This window comes from Puma concolor, chromosome A1, assembly GCF_028749965.1.
Source record: "Puma concolor isolate L17-30 chromosome A1, mPumCon1.1.hap2, whole genome shotgun sequence".
In the NCBI taxonomy this organism is placed as follows: domain Eukaryota; kingdom Metazoa; phylum Chordata; class Mammalia; order Carnivora; family Felidae; genus Puma; species Puma concolor.
The window spans coordinates 194,344,956-194,370,801 of NC_141667.1; the positions used below are offsets into that span (position 1 = coordinate 194,344,956).

The 25,846-nt window shown below is 35.5% G+C and overlaps 1 protein-coding gene across 5 annotated transcripts in view; it reads right to left on the reverse strand.

Annotated features, from left to right (window-relative positions):
• PIBF1 (progesterone immunomodulatory binding factor 1) overlaps nucleotides 1-25,846 on the reverse strand; it is a 214,689-nt gene that overhangs the window by 91,563 nt on the left and 97,280 nt on the right. For all 5 annotated transcript variants that reach the window (XR_015252640.1, XM_086710673.1, XM_086710666.1 and 2 more), the window contains exon 11: nucleotides 2,370-2,535. Coding sequence is in view for 4 of the 5 variants with exons in the window: in XM_086710673.1 (XP_086566799.1) it covers nucleotides 2,370-2,535 (166 nt within the window). In the remaining variant the exon portion in view is untranslated. The remainder of the gene's footprint in view (nucleotides 1-2,369; nucleotides 2,536-25,846) is intronic.

A 25,846-nucleotide genomic window follows, 5' to 3' on the forward strand; every position in this document is an offset into this window, starting at 1 on the left:
ACACTGGTTTGCTTTAGAAGTAAACAATAAACACTATCTATAATTTGTCTGTTTCTTTACATATATATATATATGTATTTAATATCATTTTTATATTTTTTCTAAGGCTTTATTTTCTTTGGGACCCTTTATCTTGTTAATCTTAGTTTTACTTGTCAGAATACTTCCCAGAAATGTAATCTCTGAGACATTATTGTAATGAAAACTTACATCATTAGCTAATTAATAATGTTAATGACATTATTAAACCTATTTCATTTAGATTTTTAAATGAGCATTTTCCACAAATCTAAAATATTCAGGAATATTATTACAAGTAACCATATAATACATGAATATAGCAAAATATAGAGTTTAAAATCTACTAACTGTAAATTGTTTATTATTTGAATAAATAACTTCCAATTTTTACTGTAATATTTAGTGCTGCGAGTATGCCATTAATATAACCCTCTTATTTCCTCAGGTAAAATTCCTTTAAAATTACTGGATCAGGGGCGCCTGGGTGGCTCAGTCGGTTAAGCAGCCGACTTCAGCTCAGGTCATGATTTCGCGGTCCGTGAGTTTGAGCCCCACGTCGGGCTCTGTGCTGACGGCTCAGAGCCTGGAGCCTGTTTCAGATTCTGTGTCTCCCTCTCTCTGACCCTCCCCCGTTCATGCTCTGTCTCTCTCTCTGTCTCAAAAATAAATAAACGTTAAAAAAATAAACAAAATAAAATTACTGGATCAATTTTTTAAGGACGTTAACACAGGTTACCATACTATCCTCCCCAAGAGAGGTTCCGTTTTCTAAGCGCATGAGATTCCCCTTTTAAGGGTACTCTTGCCAGCAGTTTGAAAACAACAAAGAGACCTATGTAAAGGTAGAAAAAAGTTTAAATTTATATTTCTTTCCTTATTAGGGAGAATACATGTTTTCATCTATTTCTCAACAATTTTCATGTGTTTTCTTGGAAAGAGTACAATCCTTCTACCTAGTCTCTAGAAGAGGAAGAAGGTATGTTCTCTTGGTAAGAGACCTTTCAAAAGTAAGGACACAAGCCCTTTCTCCTACATAACACAAGTATTATTTTTCAGTCTTCATTTATTTTTCCTAAATGGTTTCTTCCCCTACTTTTAATCAACAGATCAACAGATTAATCCCCAGACATAATCTAAAATTTCATCTGTATTTACTTTTAATAGCTTTATAGTTCTGTATTTACATTTACATAGGATCCATCTGAGTTTTATTCTGATATGCAGTGTGAAATATGGAAGTAATTATTTTCTCGAAATACTCAAATGATTATCACAGCACTGTTTGTTATCCAATCCACCTTTCCCCGTAACTTGCAAAATAAGCTTTACAACGAATATATTCTTAAATTCATGTGATTATGGGTCTTGAGCTTTGTATTTGATACCACTTATGAACTTTTTTTTGTGGGTTTTAATTGTTCTTGCCTCAGAATGCATTTTATTTTTTTTTATTATTATTATTTTTTTTTTTAATTTTTTTTTTTTTTCAAACGTTTATTTATTTTTGGGACAGAGAGAGACAGAGCATGAACGGGGGAGGGGCAGAGAGAGAGGGAGACACAGCATCGGAAACAGGCTCCAGGCTCTGAGCCATCAGCCCAGAGCCTGACGCGGGGCTCGAACTCACGGACCGCGAGATCGTGACCTGGCTGAAGTCGGACGCTTAACCGACTGCGCCACCCAGGCGCCCCCAGAATGCATTTTAAAATGTGATACGTATTTCTTCTCATTATTTCTTTTTATCAATCTCTTCAAAAATTGATTACTTTGTTTTTTTCCTTCTAGTTATATTACATAATTACTTTGTTCAGTTAAAAAAGAGCATGCTAGCAAGTAATATTACTTGATAGAAATAAAAAAATATGTAATATTGAATATTGCCTTCCAGGAACATGGGGTTTCTTCTTATGTATTAGTGGAGTTGAATGCTTTTCTCGATAATAGCCTCTGTACTATTCCTATTAAAATTATTCCAAGTAATTATATATTTTTGGTTGTTACAGCAGATGAGATTTTTTCTTTTTTTGTGTGTTCTAACAATTCCAGTCCTTTGTGGTACACATATTTCTGAAATATATTTATCTTGTGTGCGCATGTGCGTGCATGCACGTTGCGTGCATGTGCAGGATAGGGCTAAATCCTACAGTAAAATAAAGCTTGACATGATACAGACCTTGTACTAATTGAGCTCACATGCTATGCTCTGCTATTTATTATTTTTTAAAATTAGACTATGTCCAACATGGGGTTCTACCTCACGACCCAGAGATCCAGAGTTGCATGTTACCACTGAGCCAGCCAGGCGCCCCATGTTATGCTAATTTTAAAAGAAAAGTTTGTACATGTACCTCTATTTTTTTTTGATATTTTTCACATTCCAACTGGCACTGTGTGAGATTTCTTGCAGTTTCCTCCTGTATAAGTTGAACACGCTCACTTTCAAAAGATTTTAATTTACTTTGATGGAGATATTCTGTGACTTTGCTTTCTGAACTAAGTTGTAGTTCTCTGTACCTGAAAGAAGCAGAATGATTATAAGACTGTACAGAAACTGCAATGATTTATATAAACATAAACACTACATCTACTTTTTCTATATTCCCATCTTATTATGTAGTTAATAACTTATATATTTATTCAGCAAAGCTCTTGTAAATAATTTAGATAGCCATATGTATGGAAATATGATAAGTCTGGAGAACAAAACACACCAATTAAACCACCTCTATGGTTCCTTTATTTTTATCCCTTCCACCCCCAAATAATTATTGCCTAGTGTTAATATTTTGTAAGACATTTAAAATAAAAGAGTAAGTTTCAATTATATTGCTTAAAATGATTTAATTTCTATATATTTTGAAGGTCTTCTTAAATCTACAGCAAAACTGTTTCCAAGCTTGCTGTTTCTTTCTAAGTCTAAATAATGTCAGATGGAGGATAGCATGAAATATGCACCCTGAGCTGTAAATTCTTAGGACTTTTAGAAAATAAAATTCTAAGTTAGTAAATGTATACATGTATACATATATATATATATATATATATATATATACATATACATACATATACATATATATATATATATATATACAGATATTACAGGAAAACAGAATGTACAAATTACAAATAATGTACAAAATGTATAACAAGTAGTCTATTGTAACACAGATAAGGAACAGTTTCTTCATTTCAGAGGTCTAACTAGTAATAAAACCTTTTCCATATATAAATCACCACATATTATAAATCTGAAAATGCTTCAAGATGATTATGTTCTAGAGAGGGAAACACACACATTATCTTGTCTTAGGGAGCTATTATGAATCCAATACAATGCTAGATAGGTTATTAAAATTCATTTATTCGAATATTTTATTCAGCTAGTCACTATGCTAGACAAATGTATATATAATGGTAGACAAAATGTCCCCCTCTCCCTTAAACAAGTTAGTTTTCTGGGGAAGATAGGCAAATAAACATGAAAATTCAATAGACTATGGCAAGTGCTTCAATAGGGTAATCCCTAGGTTCAATGGGAACGTGAAGGAGGGAGACATAACTTGGCTTATATAGGTGTGTGCGTGTGTTTGTGACGGGGGGTGTGGGGGGGGTGGGGGCGGAGTGTATAATGTTTAGGATGGGAACCGCCATAGAGTGAAGAAATAAGAGTATATGTACGGCAAGGAAGCAGCAGAGAGTACAGTCTGTTTTATTCAGGGTATCTCATTTAATCCCTACAACAACCCTATTAGGGATTTTTTGCCAGATGAGGAACCTGAGGCTCAGAGATGTCAAAGAATTTCTTTAACAGGCAGAAGCTGCTAGTACATTTCAGGTTGGGTTTGAAGTCCAGCTATATTCGACTCTACGGCAATGATCTTTCCACTACTACATGATATTCTTAACTGACATTTCTGAGACCAGATAAGCTTTTCAAAGGTCATTTTACCAAGTGACAATAACAATATCATTCAAAGTATAATCAGAGAAGACAGGTAGTAGGTATTTGCTCCTGGCTACTTCACTCTTGGCACTCTTTTAGCTTTGATGAAAACACCTGGCGTTCAAATTGGTGGAAGGTCAATGTATACTGGTACATATGATTTAATATACAGGAAGGCTTTCAGGTGAATGTCAGCTTGTGGGCTTAACTTTTTGGGAAAGCTTATATATATATATATGAAGAAAATTATAAGAAGTTATATATAGATATGTATAACTATAGGTATATAAAAATATTCTTTGTATGGATAAGCAAACATTGACAAAATTTTTTATTGAGACATAATATATACACCATAAAAGTTAACCCTTTTAAGTATACAATTCATTTTTTTTAGTTTTTAGTATATTTACAAAGTTGTGTATCACCACTGTCTAATTACAGAATGTTTTTATTACCCAAATGAGAAATTCATGTCAATTTAGCAATCACTCCCCATTCCTCTCTCTCCCCAAGCCCTGCCTACCACTGCCCTACTTTCTCACTCTATGGATTGGCTTACTCTGGACATTCCATACAAATGGAATCGTATAATATGTGGTTTGCTGATGTTTTCAAGGTTCATCCACGATGTAGCATGAATTGGTATTCTACTCCTTTTTATACCTGAATAATATTCCATTGTATGGATATACGATATTTTGTTTATCCATTCATCAGTTGATGGACATATGGGTTATTCCCACTTTTTTGGCTATTATGAGTAATGCTGCTATGAACATTTGTGTGTTAAGTGTTTGGGTAAACGTGTTTTCATTTCTCTTGGTTATATACCTAGGAAAATAATAGGTTATATACCTAGGTCATATAGCCACCCTATTTCTCAGTTTTGAGGAATTGCCAAATCGCTCTCCAATGTGGCTGGACTATTTTACATTCCCACCAGCAGTTATAAGGGTGCCAATTTCTCCACATCCTTATCAACACCTATTATTATCTGTTTTTCTTTTATTATAGCCATGCTCATAGGTATGAAATGGCAAAAAAATTCTTTCACTCAAACACTTATTAATTCAACATTTTACTGATGTGAAAATACTCCCTGGGGAAGGTGGTTTTATAAATATAATTGTATACGGTGTGAGAAATCAGTATGTATTTTGTACGCTAAACTAGGGAAGACACTAGACTGCATTACACAAAAAAATTCTAGTTAAGTCATTTAGAATGTGATGTTGATCTTTAAAATTGCTTTGAAAAGATTAAACTGCAAAGTCTACCTTTTTATGGATTCAAGACATTGTAGGTAACCAATGCCAACTCCAAATAGGAAATTAAAGCCTTAGCTTTTAGCTCCACCTGTTCTTATTTATTACCCAACACTTGAAAGTTACTTTCAGCACTATTACTCTCCCCCCATATTGAAAACTTAAAAAAACAACAGTTATCTCTGAGAAATTTGACAGCACTACGCTTAATAAATTGATAATTCTGTAAGTCAAATGATAATTCTAAAGGACTAATCTACTCCTACGTTGTTTGTACAATGAAAGAATCTGCTTCCAATCATCATGCCTGTGTAATAATTAATTTATTAAAGTGAACTGTGAAGATGCTGAAGAAACATCAGAGCTGCAGAAGCAGTTCCAGCAGTGAGGAACGGACCAGGACAAGAGCACAGCCTAACAGTCTCAGTCTCAGGTAATTCCCACTTTGTGTTTTGCTTATGTAACCTGTCACATTTTACTTTGCTGACTCAGACTTCTCATCTTATCCTCATAATATGAACATCTTATTTGAACTAAGTCATTATTATTCACATGTTAACAACCTTATGTTTGACATTCTAATTCAGCACAGTTACCTTAAGAGGTTTAATTTCCTATAAAGTTAAAAGTATAATCAGAATCTTCAAGAATCCTCACAATGATCTCATCCCAGGCCTCAATTTAGCTAGGTCACGCTACATTTGTAACTGCGTTTTCAGTTTTCATAAGACTCACCCATATATCACATACTACTTTAAAAAACAGTAATATAAAGTCCTAGAATTAATTTTATTTGCTCTTATGGAATACACTACAACAGATTAAAAAAAATTTTTTTTGTATGTTTTTATACATTTTTGAGGGGGAGAGAGAGAGAGAGAGACAGAGAGAGAGACAGAGAGACAGAACGTGAGTGGGGGGGAAAGGGCAGAGAAAGAGAGGGAGACACAGAGTCCAAAGCAGGCTCCAAGCTCTGAGCTGTCAGCACAGAGCCCAATGCGGGGCTTGAACTGATGAACATGAGATCATGACCTGAGCTGAAGTTGGACGCTTAAACAACTGAGCCACCCAGGTGCCCCTACAACAGATTTTTAAGCTGGACATATGAGGAGAAGAATGGTGAAAAGGTGAAAACCACCTATTAAATAGGGAGCTCCGAACCTGCTGACCCCTAGGAAGTGCCCTCAGGCCCTGGCCAATTCACCCCAAGCAGCACGGCAAATTCTGCAATCCTGAGAAATAACTGTGGGAGAGAGGAGCGTGGCAGTCAATCCTCAGAAATGGGAGAATGAATTTAAACAAAAGCACTGTCTAAAATACTGAGTAACAAGAGGTTTTTATAACAGTATTTACATGAGCAGACTTAACATACACACTACGGTGAAGGTTTTGCTCATTATACTCCGATGTATTAAGCCAAGAAGTGTATATGACTTATTCCCAACTCTAGCAACAAGGTTATCATTGGGTAAAATGGTGAAGGACCTATGTAATTATTAACCTTTTATTTAAACTCAGTTTTTATTTTTCAACAAGAAGCAACAACTGATCTTTGAATTTTGTCCACAAAATGTTCATGGCTATCCCGATATTAAAAGTGGATATTGATTTGGAATCATTATCTAATCTCATTTGATAGATAGCCATTCTAAGGCAAAATATCCAAAATAGATTGTATTCAGTCATGAGGTTCCTATAATCACCAGGACCAGGAAGTGGTCCTTCCATTAAGAAATTTTGAAAGCTTGTTCAATCTGGAGGGAAGGCGGAGCAACCGTTGAGGCAAGCATCTGTCTGCGTGCCAGAGGACAGCTGTGTGCAGAGAAAGAGTACAGGAAGTAAAACCTGCACAAGGAAGATCGGCAAAAGAAGCTAAGCAAAGTAATAGGATTTCCAGTTACTGGCAAGGGTTCAGGGAAGGATTTTTAGGAGTCAGGCATTAGGCAGATTAACTGAGAGAAAGGACTGAAAGGTAGTCTGGGTCAATACAGAGAATATACTGTGGGGCTCAGAGGAAGACATGGGAGCAAACAGTCATATGACTGGACCACTGCATCCTTTGTGCGAGGGGGATAATCTAATTCTAAATTTCACAAGCCAAGGGGGCTGAGACTGCTGATTAACTTGCTACATGTAAGAGGAGTGCTTTGAAACAGAGATGGGACCCGGATCTCCAGATAGGAAGGCTTTGGTGGAATTTGCTGTGGGAAATGGAAGTTGACAAGGGCAGAAGCTGACCTCTCTAATCACCTGAGAAGCCATCTTGCCCACACAGGTGGGCTACAAATCCCATTTTACTTTGCTGTCTCAGATTCCTCTTTCTGCTTGTTCTGTTAATAAGGCCTCAGTGAGCTGATGTTCAGTTCCTTTTCAAATTACTCATTTTGGTGAAGCTAATAACTAATCCATACCTTAACTACTTTTGTGCCTGCTATTTCTAATTCCCAGGGGTAAGACTCATTTTCATTCTTTTTACAGAGAATTTTGGTTGTGTTTCTTTTTTTTTCTTAAAAAAATTTTTTTTTAATGTTTATTCTTGAGAGAGAGAGAGAGTGAGCATAAGCTGGGGAGGGGCAGAGAGAGAGAGAGACAGAGAGACAGACAGAGAGAGACAGAATCCTAAACAGGCTCCAGGCTCTGAGCTGCCAGCACAGAGCCCAATGCAGGGCTTGAACCCACGAACCGTGAGATCATAACCTGAGCCGAAGTCGGATGCTTAACCGACTGAACCACCCAGGCGCCCCTTGGTTGTGTTTCTAGACTTGTACCACATGCATTTCTAGACCTGTATCACATGTTCAAAATGCCTCTGGATAAATTACTGAGTAATTAACCAAACTCTAAGATTCACTTACTTGAATTAAGAATGGGGGATAAAACTGTTGCTTTGGATTTTCTGCTTCTGTGGCTGAGGAAAAGCTAACTGCCTTAGGTTAAAGATACAAAACCACTAAGTTTTCCATTATGTCTAATGTTTTTTTTTTTTTTTTTTCTGGTTCTCAACATTATATATCTGTATATATTTATAGATCTATATCTAATATAACATTAACTAGTGTTCTACCAACTATGTATTTAAAGCATACGGAGTATGAGGTACAAGAAGACATGATTCTTTTTACAAAAGTATATTTTAAATTTCTTCTTTTAAAATTGCTATTTTATATAGGGTTAACTTTGCATTAACCAAAATATTTCATTCATCAATACCTAATTCACTTAAAAATATTTATTGTGCACCTAACTGTGTTAGGTATCAATTATTAGGTACCAGCGAACCACAAATAGCATCACTATTCTTCAAAGAACTTACATTCTAATTGTGGGAGATAAACAAATGGAGGGTGATAATGCTAATAAACTCTAATGATAATAATAATGTAAAGTGAGGGAATAGGAAATGATATTGATATTAGTGGTGGTCCTATTTTATTTTTTTTAAATTTTTTTTTTCAACGTTTATTTATTTTTGCGACAGAGAGAGACAGAGCATGAACAGGGGAGGGGCAGAGAGAGAGGGAGACACAGAATCGGAAACAGGCTCCAGGCTCTGAGCCATCAGCCCAGAGCCCGACGCGGGGCTCGAACTCACGGACCGCGAGATCGTGACCTGGCTGAAGTCGGACGCTTAACCGACTGCGCCACCCAGGCGCCCCAGTGGTGGTCCTATTTTAAAGAGGTTGGGCAGGGAAGGCATTTCTCTGTTAAGGTGATATTTGAGTAAAGACAAGCATATTAGGTTCACTAAAACCTGTATTTAGAATTTAACTAATTGCTTAATAAGAAAACATTTACGGGCCATGCATGATATTTAAAATTTATATAATATAGACACTTTCTGTTTAAAGAAGAGATAGGATATCAAATATATGAAGGCAAAAGAAGTCATTCACTCCTATTTGAAACTTGGTAACTTAAACCAGTAGTTAAAATTATGCACCAAAACTACACTAATGGATTTATTAGAGAGTCTAATCTACATGAATTGCAATTAAAAGAAAGAGGCGGGGAGCATGGATGGCTCAGGGTTGAGCATCCTACTCTTGATTTTGGCTCAGGTCATGATCCCAGGGTTGTGGGATTGAGCCCCGCATCAGGCTCTGTGCTGAGTGTGGAGTCTGCTTAAGATGCTCTCTCTTCTCTCTCTCTCTCTGCTTTCCCCCTGATCATGTGCGTGTGTACGTGCATATGTACTCTCTCTCTAAAAAAATAAAAAATAAGAAATAAATAAAAGAAAGAGGACCCAGTTTTTAAAAATGAACTGGTGATAATCAGGATGAGTGCAACTATTTTACAGGGCTAGGAAATAGATACTTATTTGAACAAACAATTCTGTTACTGTTTCATTTTTATACTTAGGTAATTAATAAGCTACATAAGAAATGTCCTTTCACTGTTTATAACCTCTGTCTTTTTAAAAATGTCTTTTTAATTTTTGTACTGATTATATAATAATAGGAGAAAAATATCATTTATAAGCTCATAATGGTAACTGCTGTTTAAATTTTTATATATTTCCTTCTCATCTTTTCTGCACAATTAAAAAATTTTCAAATTTATCTTCAATTCTGTAAGTACTTTATCAAATCCATTCTTCAGAGTGAAAGCTTCAAATATTACAAATAACAATTAAAGACCTTTTCATCACCACTCTCAACTTCACTTCTCCTTTTAGAGATAAACACTGTTACCAGTTTTCTGTGTATTTTTCCAGAGTTTTTTTTTAAACAATGCACATGTATTATACACAGAAGGATATATCGGTCTCTTTTTTCTTTTTATTAAAAAAATGGCATCATGTCACAAATACTCTATAAATTATTTTTTTCACTTAAGAATATGTTCTGGGATCTTTCCCTGTCTGTACCTCATTCCTTTCATTTGCTATAGAGGTGATCACAATGCAGACAGATTATTTAATTTCAATCCATTTATTTAATTCTAAACTGATGAATGTTCAGATTATTTCCAATTTTTTTATTACATACAGTGCTTTTGAGACTATCCTAAATAATGCTTCCCATGCACAAGTAAATGTTTTTCTAGGAGAGAGATCATGAAGTAGAATTGTTGGGTCAAAGGATTTAAATTGTTTTTTTGTTTTTTTTTTTTTAATGTTTATTTATTTTTGAAGGAGAGAGAGACAGAGTATGAGCTAGGGAGGGGCAGAGACAGAGAGTATGAGCCGGGCAGGGGCAGAGAGAGAGGGAGACACAGAATCCAAAGCAGGCTCCAGGCTCTGAGCTGTCATCAGCATAAACATGGGGCTCGAACTCACGAGCCGAGCAGTGAGATCATGACCTGAGCTGAAGTCACGCGTTTAACTGACTGAGCCACCCAGGTGCCCCTAGGTGAAAGGATTTTAAATTTTCATAGATTTTACCCAATTTTCTCCAAATAGCCATATAGTATTGAAACATGACCAAAAGTGTATGAAATATGGTTTCTCCACATCCTCACCAATCTTTGATATTCTCATACATAAAATATTTACTATGCACATTATATATGTAAATCATACCTTCATATAGTTTGAGGTCCTTGTTTTCACTGATAGAACTTAAAAGGCTTCTATGCTTCTAATCCCCTTTCATAAGTAGTATTGGCCCCATAATTTTCCGTTGGGAGTATTTTTCTATTTTTAGACATTTAAATTCTCCCTAATTTCTTACCTCATTTTTCACACCAAATAGTAGCACCCAGTTTATTCGCCCACCTAATGCAATGGTTTTACTCTGAATTTTCAAAACAAAATATATCTTTGAAGGAGAATAAGGCCTTTACAGTTAAGGGCTGCTGCAAGGACTATGAAGTAACCCTACTGAGCAATGCCAGGATGGCTGGGAAAAGTGTAGGGGCCCCAAATATGCCTGTTTTAGTAGAGGATATTCTCTTTTGGATCCATATATTCTAATGTGTTCCTTTAAAACATATAAACTTGGGGCACCTGGGTGGTTCAGTTGGTGGAGCATCTGATTCTTGATTTTGGCTCAGATCATGATCTCACAGTTTTTGAGTCTGAGCCCCACTTCGGGCTCTGTGCTAGAGCATGGAACTTGCTTGGGATTCTGTTTCCCGTTCTCTCTGCCCCTCTCTGGCTTGCTCTCTATCTCTCTCTCAAAACATAAAAATAAAAATAAAAATAAGCTTAATATATAAACTTGACTCATTACTTAACATACATATTTAGACATGTACTATGAATATATCTAAAGTCATATAAGGATACTCACATTTATGTAAAAAGAAAAGAAAAAGCATAAATCTTAAAAAAAAAATGGTATCACTGTAGGTAAAGATATCTGGGAAAAGGGAAGTTGTTGTAAAAGTTGTTTTTATATTACATGATTTTTTTTTGACTTAAAGGTAATTTTCCTAACGGCAACTCAGAAGTCTTTGATATAGGCAAATTTAAAAAAATGAAACATTATCTACTTTCAATATAAATAATTCTGGTTCAGATATATTTTACTTCTCATAATAAAGTGTTATTAACCAAGTAAGGTATGAAGTATGTAGTATCAACGTCTAGTAGAGTAAGTCTTGGTTGGTTAGTTTTTTAATATCCTGAAACTGTATGAGAGATCTCTGATCCCAAGAATAAGCACTGGTGTTCTACTATACCCAATCTACAGTACTTAATGGGTACTTCAAAAAAGCGAAAGCAAAACAAAACAAAAACCAAAAACCAAAATGCTCCAAAACCCCTGAAACACACAAAAAACAAAAAACAAAAACCCTAAAGCAAACAAACCCCATGACAATTTGTACATATTATTTATCTGAAATTGCTTTCTTTTCATTGAAATCAAAATAGAAAATGTTATTTTAGAGATTTTTTTGCATTATTGTTATTTGTTCCACCAACTACTTTCTCTCACTTTTTGTCATCTCGATACCAGTAAATTTTAAAACATATTCCTTGATACCGAATCACAACTATTTTTAATAAAAATCAGGAGAGTAATTACTTAAGTTCAAAAATATGCATATAAAATTATAGAGAATCAGAGTTCTGGTAATTCTGATCTTTTCCTTTCAATTGTTAGTTTCTAAATTGAAAAGAAAGCAGATAGAGAAAATTTATAAAAATAATCATCATTGTTGCGACACTGGTTACTATAGGACAAGAGAAAGGAATTTAAAAGGCACTTGGGTATTTCTCCAAATGTTTCTGCCATTTAGATGATTTCTTCAGCAAGTTCACTGCTCAGCTGTAATACTACATCTGTCATTTTTGGCTTACAAACTAATTCTTACATGCATGTGAGAAATCTTTTTTTGCTGGGTTAAAAACGCTGAGTATGTTTAACAACTGCACCATGGATTTATAAGAATTTCAAGCATGCATTTAGAGTAATTCAATGCATCTATCATATCATGATCAAATAAAATATGTAATGTCATTAATAAACAATATGTGGTAATATTTGGCCATCTTATAAAGGCAAAAAATAGGTACTGCAGGTATGTGAGGATAAAAGTACTTAAGTGAAATAAATGAGAGGAATGTTGCCTTAAAATAAATCAAAGCATGCATGAGATAAAATTAGAGAGAAATATTTTATAATAGTTTTTGTATGGGTAGCTATTTTGCCTTATGTGGCAACGTGACAACAAACACTTAAAATTGAGCTTGAATCATCCTCCGAACCAAGAGTATTTATTACATCAGTACTTGACAGCACTCAAACTATTTCCTGCTGCCTTTAATATATACTGCAGAATGTTAGGGTACATTAAAAAAATCAGAATATATAACACAGAATCCAAAATAGTTATAGGATCTCTGTAGTGTCTTCTTGATTTTGCTGTGAACCTAAAACCACTCTAAGAAAAAAAGTCACAAGAAAAGGTGCTTTTAGAGGATGCTTTTATGGAGTAGTATCAAGTATGAACAATAGAATGGAGGCCAATCATAGTTTTCCATAATATATAGCTCAAAGAAGGAAATCAATTTACCACAGTTGTAAAAGATATTTATTTAGACCAACTTCCATTTAAAGCTGCAGCTCTGGTTCAATATTCGCAAATCAATCAACATGATACACCACATTAATAAAAGAAAGCATATGAACCATATGATCCTCTCAATAGATGCAGAAAAAGCATTTGACAAAATATAGGATCGTTTCTTGACAAAAACCCTCATGGAAGTAGGGATAGAGGGAACATACCTCAAGATCATAAAGGCCATACACAAAAGACCCACAGCTAATATCCTCAATGGGGAAAAACAGAGCTTTTTCTCTACAGTCAGGAACAACACAGGGATGTCCACTCTCACCATTGTTATTTAACATTGTACTGGAAGTACTAGCTTCAGCAATTAGACAACAAAAAGAAACAAAAGGCATCCAAATTGGCAAGGAAGAAGTCAAACTTTCACTACTCGCAAATGACATGTAGAAAACCCAAGACTACACCAAAAAATCACTAGAACTGATACATGAATTCAGAAAAGTCGCAGGAGTAAAATCAATGTACAGATATCTGTTGCATTTTTATACACCAACATTGAAGCAGCAGAAAGAGAAATCAAGGAATCGATCCCCTTCACATTTGTACCAAAAACTGTAAGATATGTAGGAATAAACCTAATCAAAGAGGTAAAAGATCTATACTCTGAAAAGTATACTTCTGAAAGAAACTGAAGAGGACACTAAGAAATGGAAAACATTCTATGCTCATGCATTAGAAGAACAAATATTGTTAAACTGTCTATACTACCCAAAGAAATCTACCTATTTAATGCAATCTCTATCAAAATACCACCAGCATTTTTTACAGGCTAGTACAAACAATCCTAAAAATTTGTATGGAACCACAAAAGACCATGAATAGCCAAAGCAAACTTGAAAAAACAAACAAACAAACAAAAACAAAAAACAAAGCTGGAGGCATCACAATTCTGGATTTCAAGCTATGTTACAAAGCTGTAGTGATCAAGACAGTATGGTACCGGCACAAAAACAGATACATAGACCAACGGAACAGAACAGAAAACCTAGAAATGGACCCACAACTGTATGGTCAACTAATCTTTGATAAAGCAGGAAAGAACATCCAATGGAAAAAAGACAGTCATTTCAGCAAATGGTGTTGGGGAAACTGGACAGCAACATGAAGAAGAATGAACCTGGACCACTTTCTTATACCATACACAAAAATAAACTGAAAACAGATGAAAGATCTAAATGTGAGACAGGAAACAATCAAATTCCTAGAGGAAAATACAGGCAGCGACCTTCATGACTTCAGCCACAGCAACTTCTTACTAGACACATCTCTGGAGGCAAGGGAAACAAAAGCAAAGACGAACTACTGGGACAAGATAAAAAGCTTCTGCACAGCGAAGGAAACAATCAGCAAAACTAAAATAGACAACTGATGGAGAAGATATCTGCAAATGACATATCTGATAAAGGGTTAGTATCCAAAATCTATATAACATTTATCAAACTCAACACCCACAAAACAAGTAAATCCAGTGAAGAAATGGGCAAAGACATGAGCAGACACTTTTTCAAAAGAAAGCATCCAGATGGCTAACAGACACATGAAAAGATGCACAACATCACTCATTATCAGGGAAATACAAATCAAAACCACAATGAGATACCACCTCACGCCTGTCAAAATGGCTAAAATTAACAACACAGAGAACAACAGATGTTAGCAAGGATGCGGAGAAAGAGGAACCCTTTTGCACTGCTGGTGGGAATGTAAACTGGTGTAGCCACTCTGGAAAACAGCATGGAGGTTCCTCAAAAAGTTAAAAATAAAACTACCCTAAGACCCAGGAATTTACCCAAAGAATACAAAATACTGATTCGAAGGGATACATGCATCCCAATGTTTATAGCAGCATTATCAACAGTAGCCAAACTATGGAAAGAGTCCAAATGTCCACTGACTGATGAATGGATAAAGCGGTATGCATGTGTGTACGTACACACACACACACACACACACACACACACACACACACACACACACAATATGGAGTATTACTCTGCCATAAAAAATAATGAAAGTGTTTTTGCAATAATGTGGTTAGAGCTAGCGTGTATTATGCTGACTGAAATAAGCCAGTCATAGAAAGACAAATACTGTATGATTTCACTCATATGTGGAATTAAAAAAAAAACAACAACAAATGAATAGAGGGGAAAGGGAATAAAAAGCAAGAGGGAAGCAAACCATAAGAGACTTAACTATAGAGAACAAACTGAGGGTTGATGGAGGGAGGTGGGTGGGGTAATGGGCCAAATGGGTGATGGGTATTAAGGGGGGCACTTATTGTGATGGCACTGAGTGTTATATGTAAGTGATAAGTCACTAAATTCTACACCTGAAACCAATTTTACCATATATGTTAACAAAGTAGAATTTAAATAAAAACTTGAAAAACACCAGGCAAACACTACAAATCTTAACACAAAACTATTCTGAGAGGATACAGAATTCCATGAGGATTCTAGGAAACTCCTGAATAGGGATTTAGAAACCAGAGTCCTGGGTAGAGCTGAACCATTAGCAAGACTTTCTCTTTTCCAAGGGTGAGCACGACCCTAAGCTTCATTTTATCTCCACCAACCAAGGATAACCAACAGAACTCCTTGTGGAACTTCTAAGAACTCTAGATGTCATGACTCTACCTTAGACCTACTGAATCAAAATCCCTGAGGACAGACTTGGGAATGTTGAGTTCTGAGTGATAAAATGGGCTAATATAAGTAAAATGCTCACATAGTGCCTTGTACAATTAAAAAAAATGTAAGTTACTCAAGTTCAAGACTGTTGTTTAACGCACCTTTGGATTCTTAGGATCTAGTATATCACCTGGTATATATCACAAGCTTTTAATGAATGTTTACAGAATTAAAGAATGAAGTCCTATTAACCATTTTTAGGTGTCATACAGTTTAAATTACTAAATATGTTCAAGCCAGGGTAAAAAACACTAAAGTATCATAAATTAATTGGACAAGGGGTAGTCTTTTCTGAAGTATGACAAAACCAGTGAATCAACATGATTATTTCCAGGTTTAGGTGTCAGTGTAGGATGAAAACAAATTATAGGGAGTGAAGAAAAAAGAAACCAAAATGATTATAGGATAGGTATAGCTGAACTACAAAAAAGATTAAAGTTTCTAACACTGTACAGTTTGGTTAACGACTAACGTGTTGGAGACATGACAACATTTTAAAAACATTTTAAAAACAAATGCAAAAGAGGAAGCAAAGTTAGTGTGATATGACAGTGAGATATACCTAAGATTTGTAATGAGTTAAAGTAGTGGCAAAATGTACCCACAATTTTAGGAATGTAAGTGCAACTCACTAGCTTACCCACAAGAATATAACGGGGTCTATCATGAGGGCATGTAAAACAGAATGAAGAAAACATAAGACAATAATGAAAAGAACCACATCACTTTGTTAGGTGTACTTCCCCATCTCTAAATTTCTCTCATCAGGCTTAATGGACTAAACAACTGCTTATTAGTTTTTCTGTAAACTACTACCTTGGGATGTTCAAATAAGCAGATACAAAATATACTGTTATGCCAGTTTACACAGTTAGTTAACACATATCATGTTATAATCAGATTTTTATTTTCTATAGTTATTTATCAAATGAGAACGCTTATAAAATTCTGGAAAATGTCTACATCCCAACGTATCTATTTAGCAATCTATTTATGGCTACATGCATACATTCAGGATAAAAATGAAATAATAAAGTACCCAACATAATCAAAGAAACTCAATAAATAGTAATTGAATGAAAATATTAACATTTTAACATCCTAAAATTATTATTTTGAAGAAATGCCTTTTCCTCTTAAATATTTTCTTAGCCCTCACTCTTCTCCCTACACAGTTCCTATGCTTCCCCATCTCAAAAACTATTGCTCCTCCTTTCTAGGTTGGTAGAAAATTGGTGCTTTTATTATTGCCCTGTCTCTTCCTTTTCTCTCACTTGCTTTTGTAACCAAGATCCAAAGAAGTGGTTGAGGGACCTGTGGTCACAGAACCCTAAAGGCATTTATGAAGAAAAAATGTGAACTGGTATGGCTTGTCAGCATGTGTAGAGATCAATACAAAGGAAAGGCACCGAACACTGCAGTGCCTTAGATTTATATATGCTTTCCATGTATATGTATTTTTTTTTCATGTAACCATCTCTAAAACTCTAACATAGAATTTAGGATTATTCTTTTTAGAAATAAAATGACTCAGAAAGGTTAATTAATTTGCCCAACTAAGTAGTAATGCTGGAGTTTGCATCCAAGACTGCCTCAAATTTCTGGGTTCTTACACCTTAACGTACTGTATCCAAGAAAGAAAAAAATATTTTAACAAAGTTAAAATAAAGCATGTACCCAAAACCCACACACAATGTTTCACAACACACCATTGGCAAGTACATATGGACACAGACAGCTACAGGAGGAAGAGACTAGAGACAAAGAACATGACTGAACGGTGAACAGAGAAGAAAACAGGTGAGGGCTCCCACAAAAAGAATAAAACACACAAAGGCTCTACCTGGGCAGAGGAAAACCTGTGTGTTAGGTCAGAAGTTTAAGGAGGGTTGAAGGTCATTACAGGGTGCTACGGCTGTCACGGAAGGAAGTTGACAGGTTATTTCCCTTTGCTTTGGCTCTGTGTCTTACCAATTAGGAGTGAATGTAAGATAAGGCTTTTCCTTCAAAATTATTCTTAAGACAAAAAGGGGGTCACTTTTTTGAGTTCTTATAAAATCTGAGTATTCTCTCAACTACTTTATCTTGAAAAATAAAATACTTTTTAGGGAAGACACATTGGCTTGCAAAGACCATAATCAATGCAAATTCTGAATGCTGACACTGTTCATTTGAAGGAATCTATAAACACAAAAACAAAGACATTTCGCATTGATTTCATAAATATTTCTAGGATGCAGCTTTACAACTACACTGGAAACAGGCTTTAAAGATTACTTTAAAAAGATATCTAAGTCAATCACATTCTGAAGATCACAAACATACCAAAAGAAGAAACAAAATTTTTTTATTTGAATGGATACTTGTGGCTAAAGATAAAAATTCAGTGACAGTATCACCAAGGGAGTCAGTGAAAAAATTTAAGAAGCAGTAAAGGTGACGTGTTTTGGAAAACTGTGTAAGACAATTCAGAAAGTGCCTCAGGTGATCTTGAAGGTTCATGTGATGAGACTGAAGAGTTTGTTTACATAATGTAATTTTACATGTTTACATGTAACTCAAGTAAGCAAGGATTCTGAAGCCAGATGTGTGGGTTCAAATTCTACACCTGCCCCTTACTACCTGTCTCAGTTTGTGGATCTGTAACATGGGGATAATAACAATCTTATCATAAGAAGATTAAATGAGTTAATATTAGTAGAATACTTAAACGTTCTGGTACAGTTAAGTACTATGTTAGTAGTTGCTGAATAAAATGAAATACTCAAGAATTCCTTAAAGATTCCTTAAAAAACAAAAACAAAAACAAAAACAATAAAGCTGGTTGTGGGAAAAATGATAAGTGACTTCACATGCTTTTTTTTGGCCAAACAGTTCCATTTTTCAGTCTAGCCAAAATGTCCCATCATGGTTCATATGTTTGCCTATGAACAGTGACATGTTTTAATTGTTTAAAATATGGAAATTTTAGATGCATAGAATTTGATTTTCTTCCAGTTGGTGGAATGTTACGTTAGCCTTACCAGGAAGCAGAACTGTCTTCAAAGTCATATACTTTTCCATTTCCTCAACATGGGAAACAGCACTGCTGATACCTGGGAAGGACTCTATAAATGGTGACCTATCTACTAAGACCTGTGAATGGTTGTAGAGGAAGAGATGGATAACTGGTTAGTGAACACTGCTACTTAATTTCAGCTGTTGAAAAGCTGGCATGAATGCTTTAGATAAATGGGGCAGCAAAGTTTTTCTATAAAGGGCCAGAGGAGTAAAAATTTTAGGCTTTATAGGCCATATGGTCTCTGTTGCAACAACCCACCTGTGCACTTGTTAGCACAAAAGCCAAGTGTATATATATAAACCAATGAGTATAGTTGTGTTTCAATAAAACTTTATGGACACTAAATATTTGAAGTTAATATAATTTTCATGCATTATGATGTATTCTTCTTCTTTTGATTTTGTTCCTAATAACTAAAAAATACAAAAACCATTTTTAGCCTGAAAGTTGCAGAAAAACAGATGGCAGATTGGATTTGGTCTGCCTCTGGTTTGCATTGTCAATCTCTGATCTGAATTAAAAGAAGCTGCAGAACATTAGTGACAGCATGCTGATCAAGCCCATGACCTGGCTCTTACTGCTGCTTAGAATAAATTTATTCACATCTATTAGGCCACTATATTCTCTCTACTGGTTGTTCTAAAAATTGTTGTTTTTTTTTAAGTCTTTCAGATCATTCAGAGCCCACTTCATTCTTATTTGGCTTTCTCTTCATTGAGATCAGTATCTATCCAGCAAAGGTTCCTTCTGGTTCCCTTCTAACTCAAAACCTCTTATATTTTTAAAAAGTTTTTTGAAAATGTTTTATTTATTTTTGAGAGAGAGGAAATGTGAGCAGGAGCGGGGGGAGAGACAAAGAGAGAGAGAGGGGGAATAGAAGATCTGAAGCAGGCTCTGCACTGACAGCAGCAAGCCTGATACAGGGCTTGAACTAACAAACTCTGAGATCATGACCTGAGCCCATGTCAGACGCTCAACCAACTGAGCCATGAAGGCGCTCCTCGAGGAAAAACCTCTTTTTACCCTGTTTTCCTTTCTTTTCCTACACTCCTATATAACACTCCTTCTCTGATTCAAGGATCACAATTCTCCATTTAACCTCTTGATACTGCAACACTTTAACTTCTCAATGATCACTTCCTGATTACGTTTTCAAACTTTTCCTTTCAAAGTGCCTCTCTTCTGCTCACAAACATGCTTAGTAATCCTGTGTCCTAAAAAAGAGTAAAAAGCTCAACTTTTACCTAACTCTGTTAAGCTATCCTATCCTGTTAAGCTAATGGTCCCTCACCCCTTTACCCATTTGTTTACAGTTGCTGTTTCTGTATCTTCACAATTTAACCTCTTGCAAGCTAGTTTCCACTTTCAAAAGTCATCTGAAAACAGAGATCTTAAATTAAAAAAAAATTTTTTTTTAATGTTTTTATTTATTTTTGAGACAGAGAGAGACAGAGCATGAGCAGGGGAGGGGCAGAGAGAGAGGGAGACACAGAATCCGAAGCAGGTTCCAGGCTCTGAGCTGTCAGCACAGAGCCCGACGCGGGGCTTGAACTCACAGACTGTGAGATCATGACCTGAGCTGAAGTTGGACGCCCAACCGACTGAGCCACCCAAGCGCCCCGAGATCTTAAATTTTTAATGATTTTTTTGGTTTACCCTCCCACCCCTGCCATAAAAGTAGAGATTTGAATATTGGCACAACCATCCACTGCCTATTCTTTTTTTCCCCTCACTTAAAAGCTTTATTGGGATATAATTTACATATGTAAAATTCACCACTTGTAAGTGCACATACAGGTCTATGAATTTTGACAACATGTCTACAGTCACGTAATTGTGACCACAACAATGATGAAACAGAACATTTCCATCATCTCCCCCAGATTTTCTGTGCTGCTTTGAAGTCAATTCCTCCATCCTACTTCTGGTTCCTGGCTACCACTGATCTGCTTTGTCATTAGTTTTGCCTTTTCTAGAATGTCACATAAATGGAATCAAACAGTATGTAATCTTTTGTGTCTGCTTCATTCATTCAACAAAGTGCTTTTTAAAAGATTAATCCATGTTGTTGCATGTATGAGTAGTCTGTTCTTCTTTAATGCTAAGCAGTAGTCCACAATGGTATGTGCCAAAATTTGTTCATTCATTCGCTAGCTGATGCACGTTGGGTTGTTTTCAGTTTGGGGCCATTACGAATAAAGCTGCCAAAAAGCACTGACATACAATTCCTGTGTGGACATGTTTTTATTTCTCTTGGGTAAGTAAATAGAGATAGAATCGCTGGATCATACAATAAGTATATCATAAAACTGCCAAATCTTTTTCCAAAGTGACTGTACGGGTTATGCATTCATACAAGCAATGGATGGTCCAGCTGATCCACGATCTTGCCAACATCTGGTAGTATCAGTCTTAAAATCTAGCCATTCTAGTAGTTGTAGTGGTATCTAATTGCGATTTTAGTCTTCATTTTCCCTGATGTTGGGCATCTTTTATTTTGCTTATTGGTCATTTACATTTCTTCTTTTGTAAAGTACCTATTCAAACCCTTGGCCATTAAAAAAATTTTTTTTAAGGCAGGCAGTTTGTCTTCTTGAGTTGTAAGAGTTCTGGATACTTATCACATGTGTATTTGGCAAATATTTTCAAGTCTGTGGCTTGCCTTTTCGTTTCTTATCAGAAGAACAAAATATTCTTATTTTGATGAAATCCAATGTAACAAAAGTTTTTTCTTTATGGTTCATGCTCTCTGTGTCTATGTAATCTTTTTGTGTGTGTGGGTGTGTCTATGTAATCTTTGATTAACTTAAGGTTACTAAGATTTTCTCTTATGCTTTTTCTAGTTTTCTTTTTTTAATTAATTTTTTTTAATGTTTGCTTATTTTTGAGAGAAAGAGACAGAGCATGAGTGGGGGTGGGGGGGCAGAGAGAGAGAGGGAGATGCAGAATCAGAAGGAGGCTCAGGGCCCCAAGCTGTCAGCATGGAGCCTGACGTGGGGCTCGAACTCACAAACTGTGAGATCATGACCTGAGCCGAAGTCAGACGCCCAACCGACTGAGCCACCCAGGCGCCCCTGCTTTTTCTAGTTTTCTAAGTCTGACTTCCTGTATTTAGATCTGTAAGTGATTACAAATTAATTTTTGTATTTTATGTGAGGTAAGGGTTGAGGTTCAATTTCTTGTATATGGATATAAAAATATTCCAGCATGTTGAATTCAACAATTCCTTGAATTACCCTGGCACTTTCATTCTTCTTAAAAACTGTTTTGGATATTCTGGGTCTGTGAATTTCCATGCATATTTTAGGTTAGCTTGTCAATTCTACAAAAACAAACAAACAACTTGCTTACTTTTTTCATCAGGATTGCACTTAATCTGTTAATCAGTTTGGGCACACCTGATACTTTACCAACACTGAATGTTTCATTCTATAAACATGGTTTATCTCTCCACTTATTTGAGTCTGCGTTACTTTTTCTCAGCAATATTTACTAGTTTTCAGTATACAGCTTGTGCTTGCTTCTTAATTTATTTCATCTTTAAGTTTCTAATATTTTTTAAGTATTTATACCTACTTAATACTTATACTTAAATACTTAATATTTAAGTATATACTATAAATACGTAATACTAAGTATTAATACTAATTATTAATATTAATACTATTAATACTTAATATTTAAGCATATACTATACTTAAATACTTATACTATAAATACTTAATATTTTTAAGTATTTAATATTTTTAAATATTTTTGATGCTACTACAAATGAGATTTTTAAGAACTTTTAATTTCCAATTTTCAACTGCTTGTTGCTAGTATACAGAAACACAACTGGCTTCTTTCAATAATGACCCCATATCCTGCAATCTTCTGAAGTCACTGGTTTGTAGATTCCAGCTAAGACATTTTAAGAAAACTCCCTTCAGCCTTCATTTCCTCCCTTATAAAAACAGCATTTGTGAGAAATAAAATTGAGAATAAAATTACTCAAAGAAGGAATAAAACCCTCAAAACATTTAGCACAGTATCTGCCCCACAGCAACTATTCAGTACTTATTAAATCCCTTCCCAAATTTCAGAGTTCTTACTGTAAGTTTTAGCAATGTCGACATATCCCAAATCTTTATCTCTAGGCTGAAATCATCCTCTAGGCTTGAGATCTTTATTCCCATTTATCTACTGTATTTTTATACATGAAAGGTGCCTAGAACTTCAAGTCCTAAATCAAAATCATAACCTTCACTCACCCATGAATCACTTCTGCTTTCTGAAGAAGAAATGATTCTTCTAAGTTGTTATCTCAACTACTCAGTAAATTCGGTAAACTCTCCAAAGACACACTTAAGTCTAGTCAGTTACCAAATCTAGTAATAACCACAATAGCTAGTATTTAGTAATGTTTATGTGACAAACATTATGTCAAACACACATTTAATCCTCACAATTATATGTTACTATTATTTTCTTTATTTTATACATGACAAAACTGAGACACAGAGAGGCTAAAAAACTTTCCCAAAGTCAAGCACCTGGTAACAATATGCCCAGTATCATAACCTAGGCAATTTATCTCCAGAAAAAGTAATCTTAATATATATATTTAACTATATCGCCTCTAATGCATGCAGACTATAGGATCTACTTGTTTGTGATGATAGTGGGATTGAGTGCTATTGGATATCTGGGAAAATCCAAGAAATGCCCAATGCTTCATTAAAATAAGCATCTCTCACCAAGATGTTCTTGAAAGCACAGGTACAGAGGGAGTAGCAAATGGGAAATAAGACTATGTTAATAGCTGAACTTATAGTAAAACCCCAATTCAGAGGTTTCTGGTAGACAGGGATAGAGAATGTGATAGGTTTAAGATAGCCCACTAAGCCCCAATCCCATCTTAACACTGGGTGGGCCCCTAGAGGATACATTAGAGTATATATATATTGCAGAAGATGGAAAAGAGGTGCAAGTGAGCCCAACCTTCTGCTTTGTTCAGTCACAGGAAGCTGGACTCAAGATTGTGACCTTTTAGCTAGAGACCACCCAATTAGAAATGTGGCCCAAACTGTGTCTTAGAATGTGGTCCAGACATATCAGATATTTCTTCTCTATGCGTGAGTAGAGAGAAGGGTAGAAAAAGCTCCATCATTCATCATCCTCCAGCTACATTTCTAAAACCATCTATTCTTTATGCCATCATACTAATAGAGGCCATTGTTGCCTCTCGTCTAGACTTTAGGAACTACTGTTCGGGTATCTTGGACTACCCTGAATATATATCAAATATTACTGTCAAGTTAACTCTAAATGTTATTTTTGACATGATTTTTGTCATGTCACCCCTCATTTCTCACTGGAGTAACTATAACTCTTTTTTCCTGACATTCTAGGCCTACCAAAATATGAAACTACGCCTACCTACTTGAACACTCCAAATCAGGTGACTGAATTATCTGTTGTTTCCTGACAATCCTTTTATTTTTTTCTTTTTGCCTCCCGTATATAGGTTTACAAAGCTTTTGGAATGTCTTTCTCTCAGATCTACATATCAAATGGGTGAAAAAGATAAAGAGGATTCAGAGTACACTTCTCGTAATGAGCACTGAGTAATATGTAGAATTACCTGAAACTAATATACCACTGTGTGCTAATTATACTTCAACCAAAAAAAAAAAAAAGTTAAAATTCATACATTAATTGCTTGTATCATATACCATCTCCTTTAAACGGTCATTCCTGATACTTCCTTAACATGGATACGTTCATAGTTCAATATGGACACCTTAAGATATACAGCATTTTGCTTTAAAATATAAATATGGGGGTGCCTGGGTGGCGCAGTCGGTTAAGCGTCCGACTTCAACCAGGTCACGATCTCACGGTCCGTGAGTTCGAGCCCCGCGTCGGGCTCTGGGCTGATGGCTCAGAGCCTGGAGCCTGTTTCCGATTCTGTGTCTCCCTCTCTCTCTGCCCCTCGCCTGTTCATGCTCTGTCTCTCTCTGTCCCAAAAATAAATAAACGTTGAAAAAAAAAATTTTTAAATATAAATATGTATACATGTTTATTCTTTCAGCTATTTGGAAAGAGAAATCACATTTCAATTTTTTTATTCTTCTACAGCATCATGCACAAGGATTCAATGAATATTGACCTAACTTTAAGGAAAATTTATTTAAAAAAATTTTTTTTTAAATTTAAATCCAAGTTAGTTTACATATGGTGTAATGATTTCAGGAATAAAATTTAGTGATTCAACACTTAATTATAACACCCAGTACTTATCCCAAGAAGTACCCTTCTTAAAATGCCCATCGACCATTTAGCCCATCCCCCCACCCAAAACCTCTCCAGCAACCCTCAGTTTGTTCTCTGAACATAGGAGACTTAAGAGTCTCCTATGGTTTGTCTCCCTTTATGTTTTTTTTTTTTTTTAATGTTTATTTATTTTTGAGAGAGAGGGAGACAGAGTGCAAGTGGGGGAGAGGGAGAGCGAGAGGGAGAGACAGAATCTGAAGGAGGCTCCGGCTCTGAGCTGTCAGCACAGAGCCCATCTCGGGGCTTGAACTCACGAGCTGTGCGATCATGATCTGAGCCGAAGTTGGAGGCTCAACCGATTGAGCCATCCAGGCACTCCACTCCCTCTCTGTTTTTATCTTATTTTTGCTTCGCTTCCCCTACGTTCATCTGTTTTGTTTCCTAAATTCCACATAGGAGTGAAATTATATATTTGTCTTTCTTTGACTGACTTATTTCACTTAGAATACACTCTAGTTCTATCCACGTTGTTGCAAATGGCAAGATTTCATTCTTTTTGATGGCCAGTTAATATTTCATT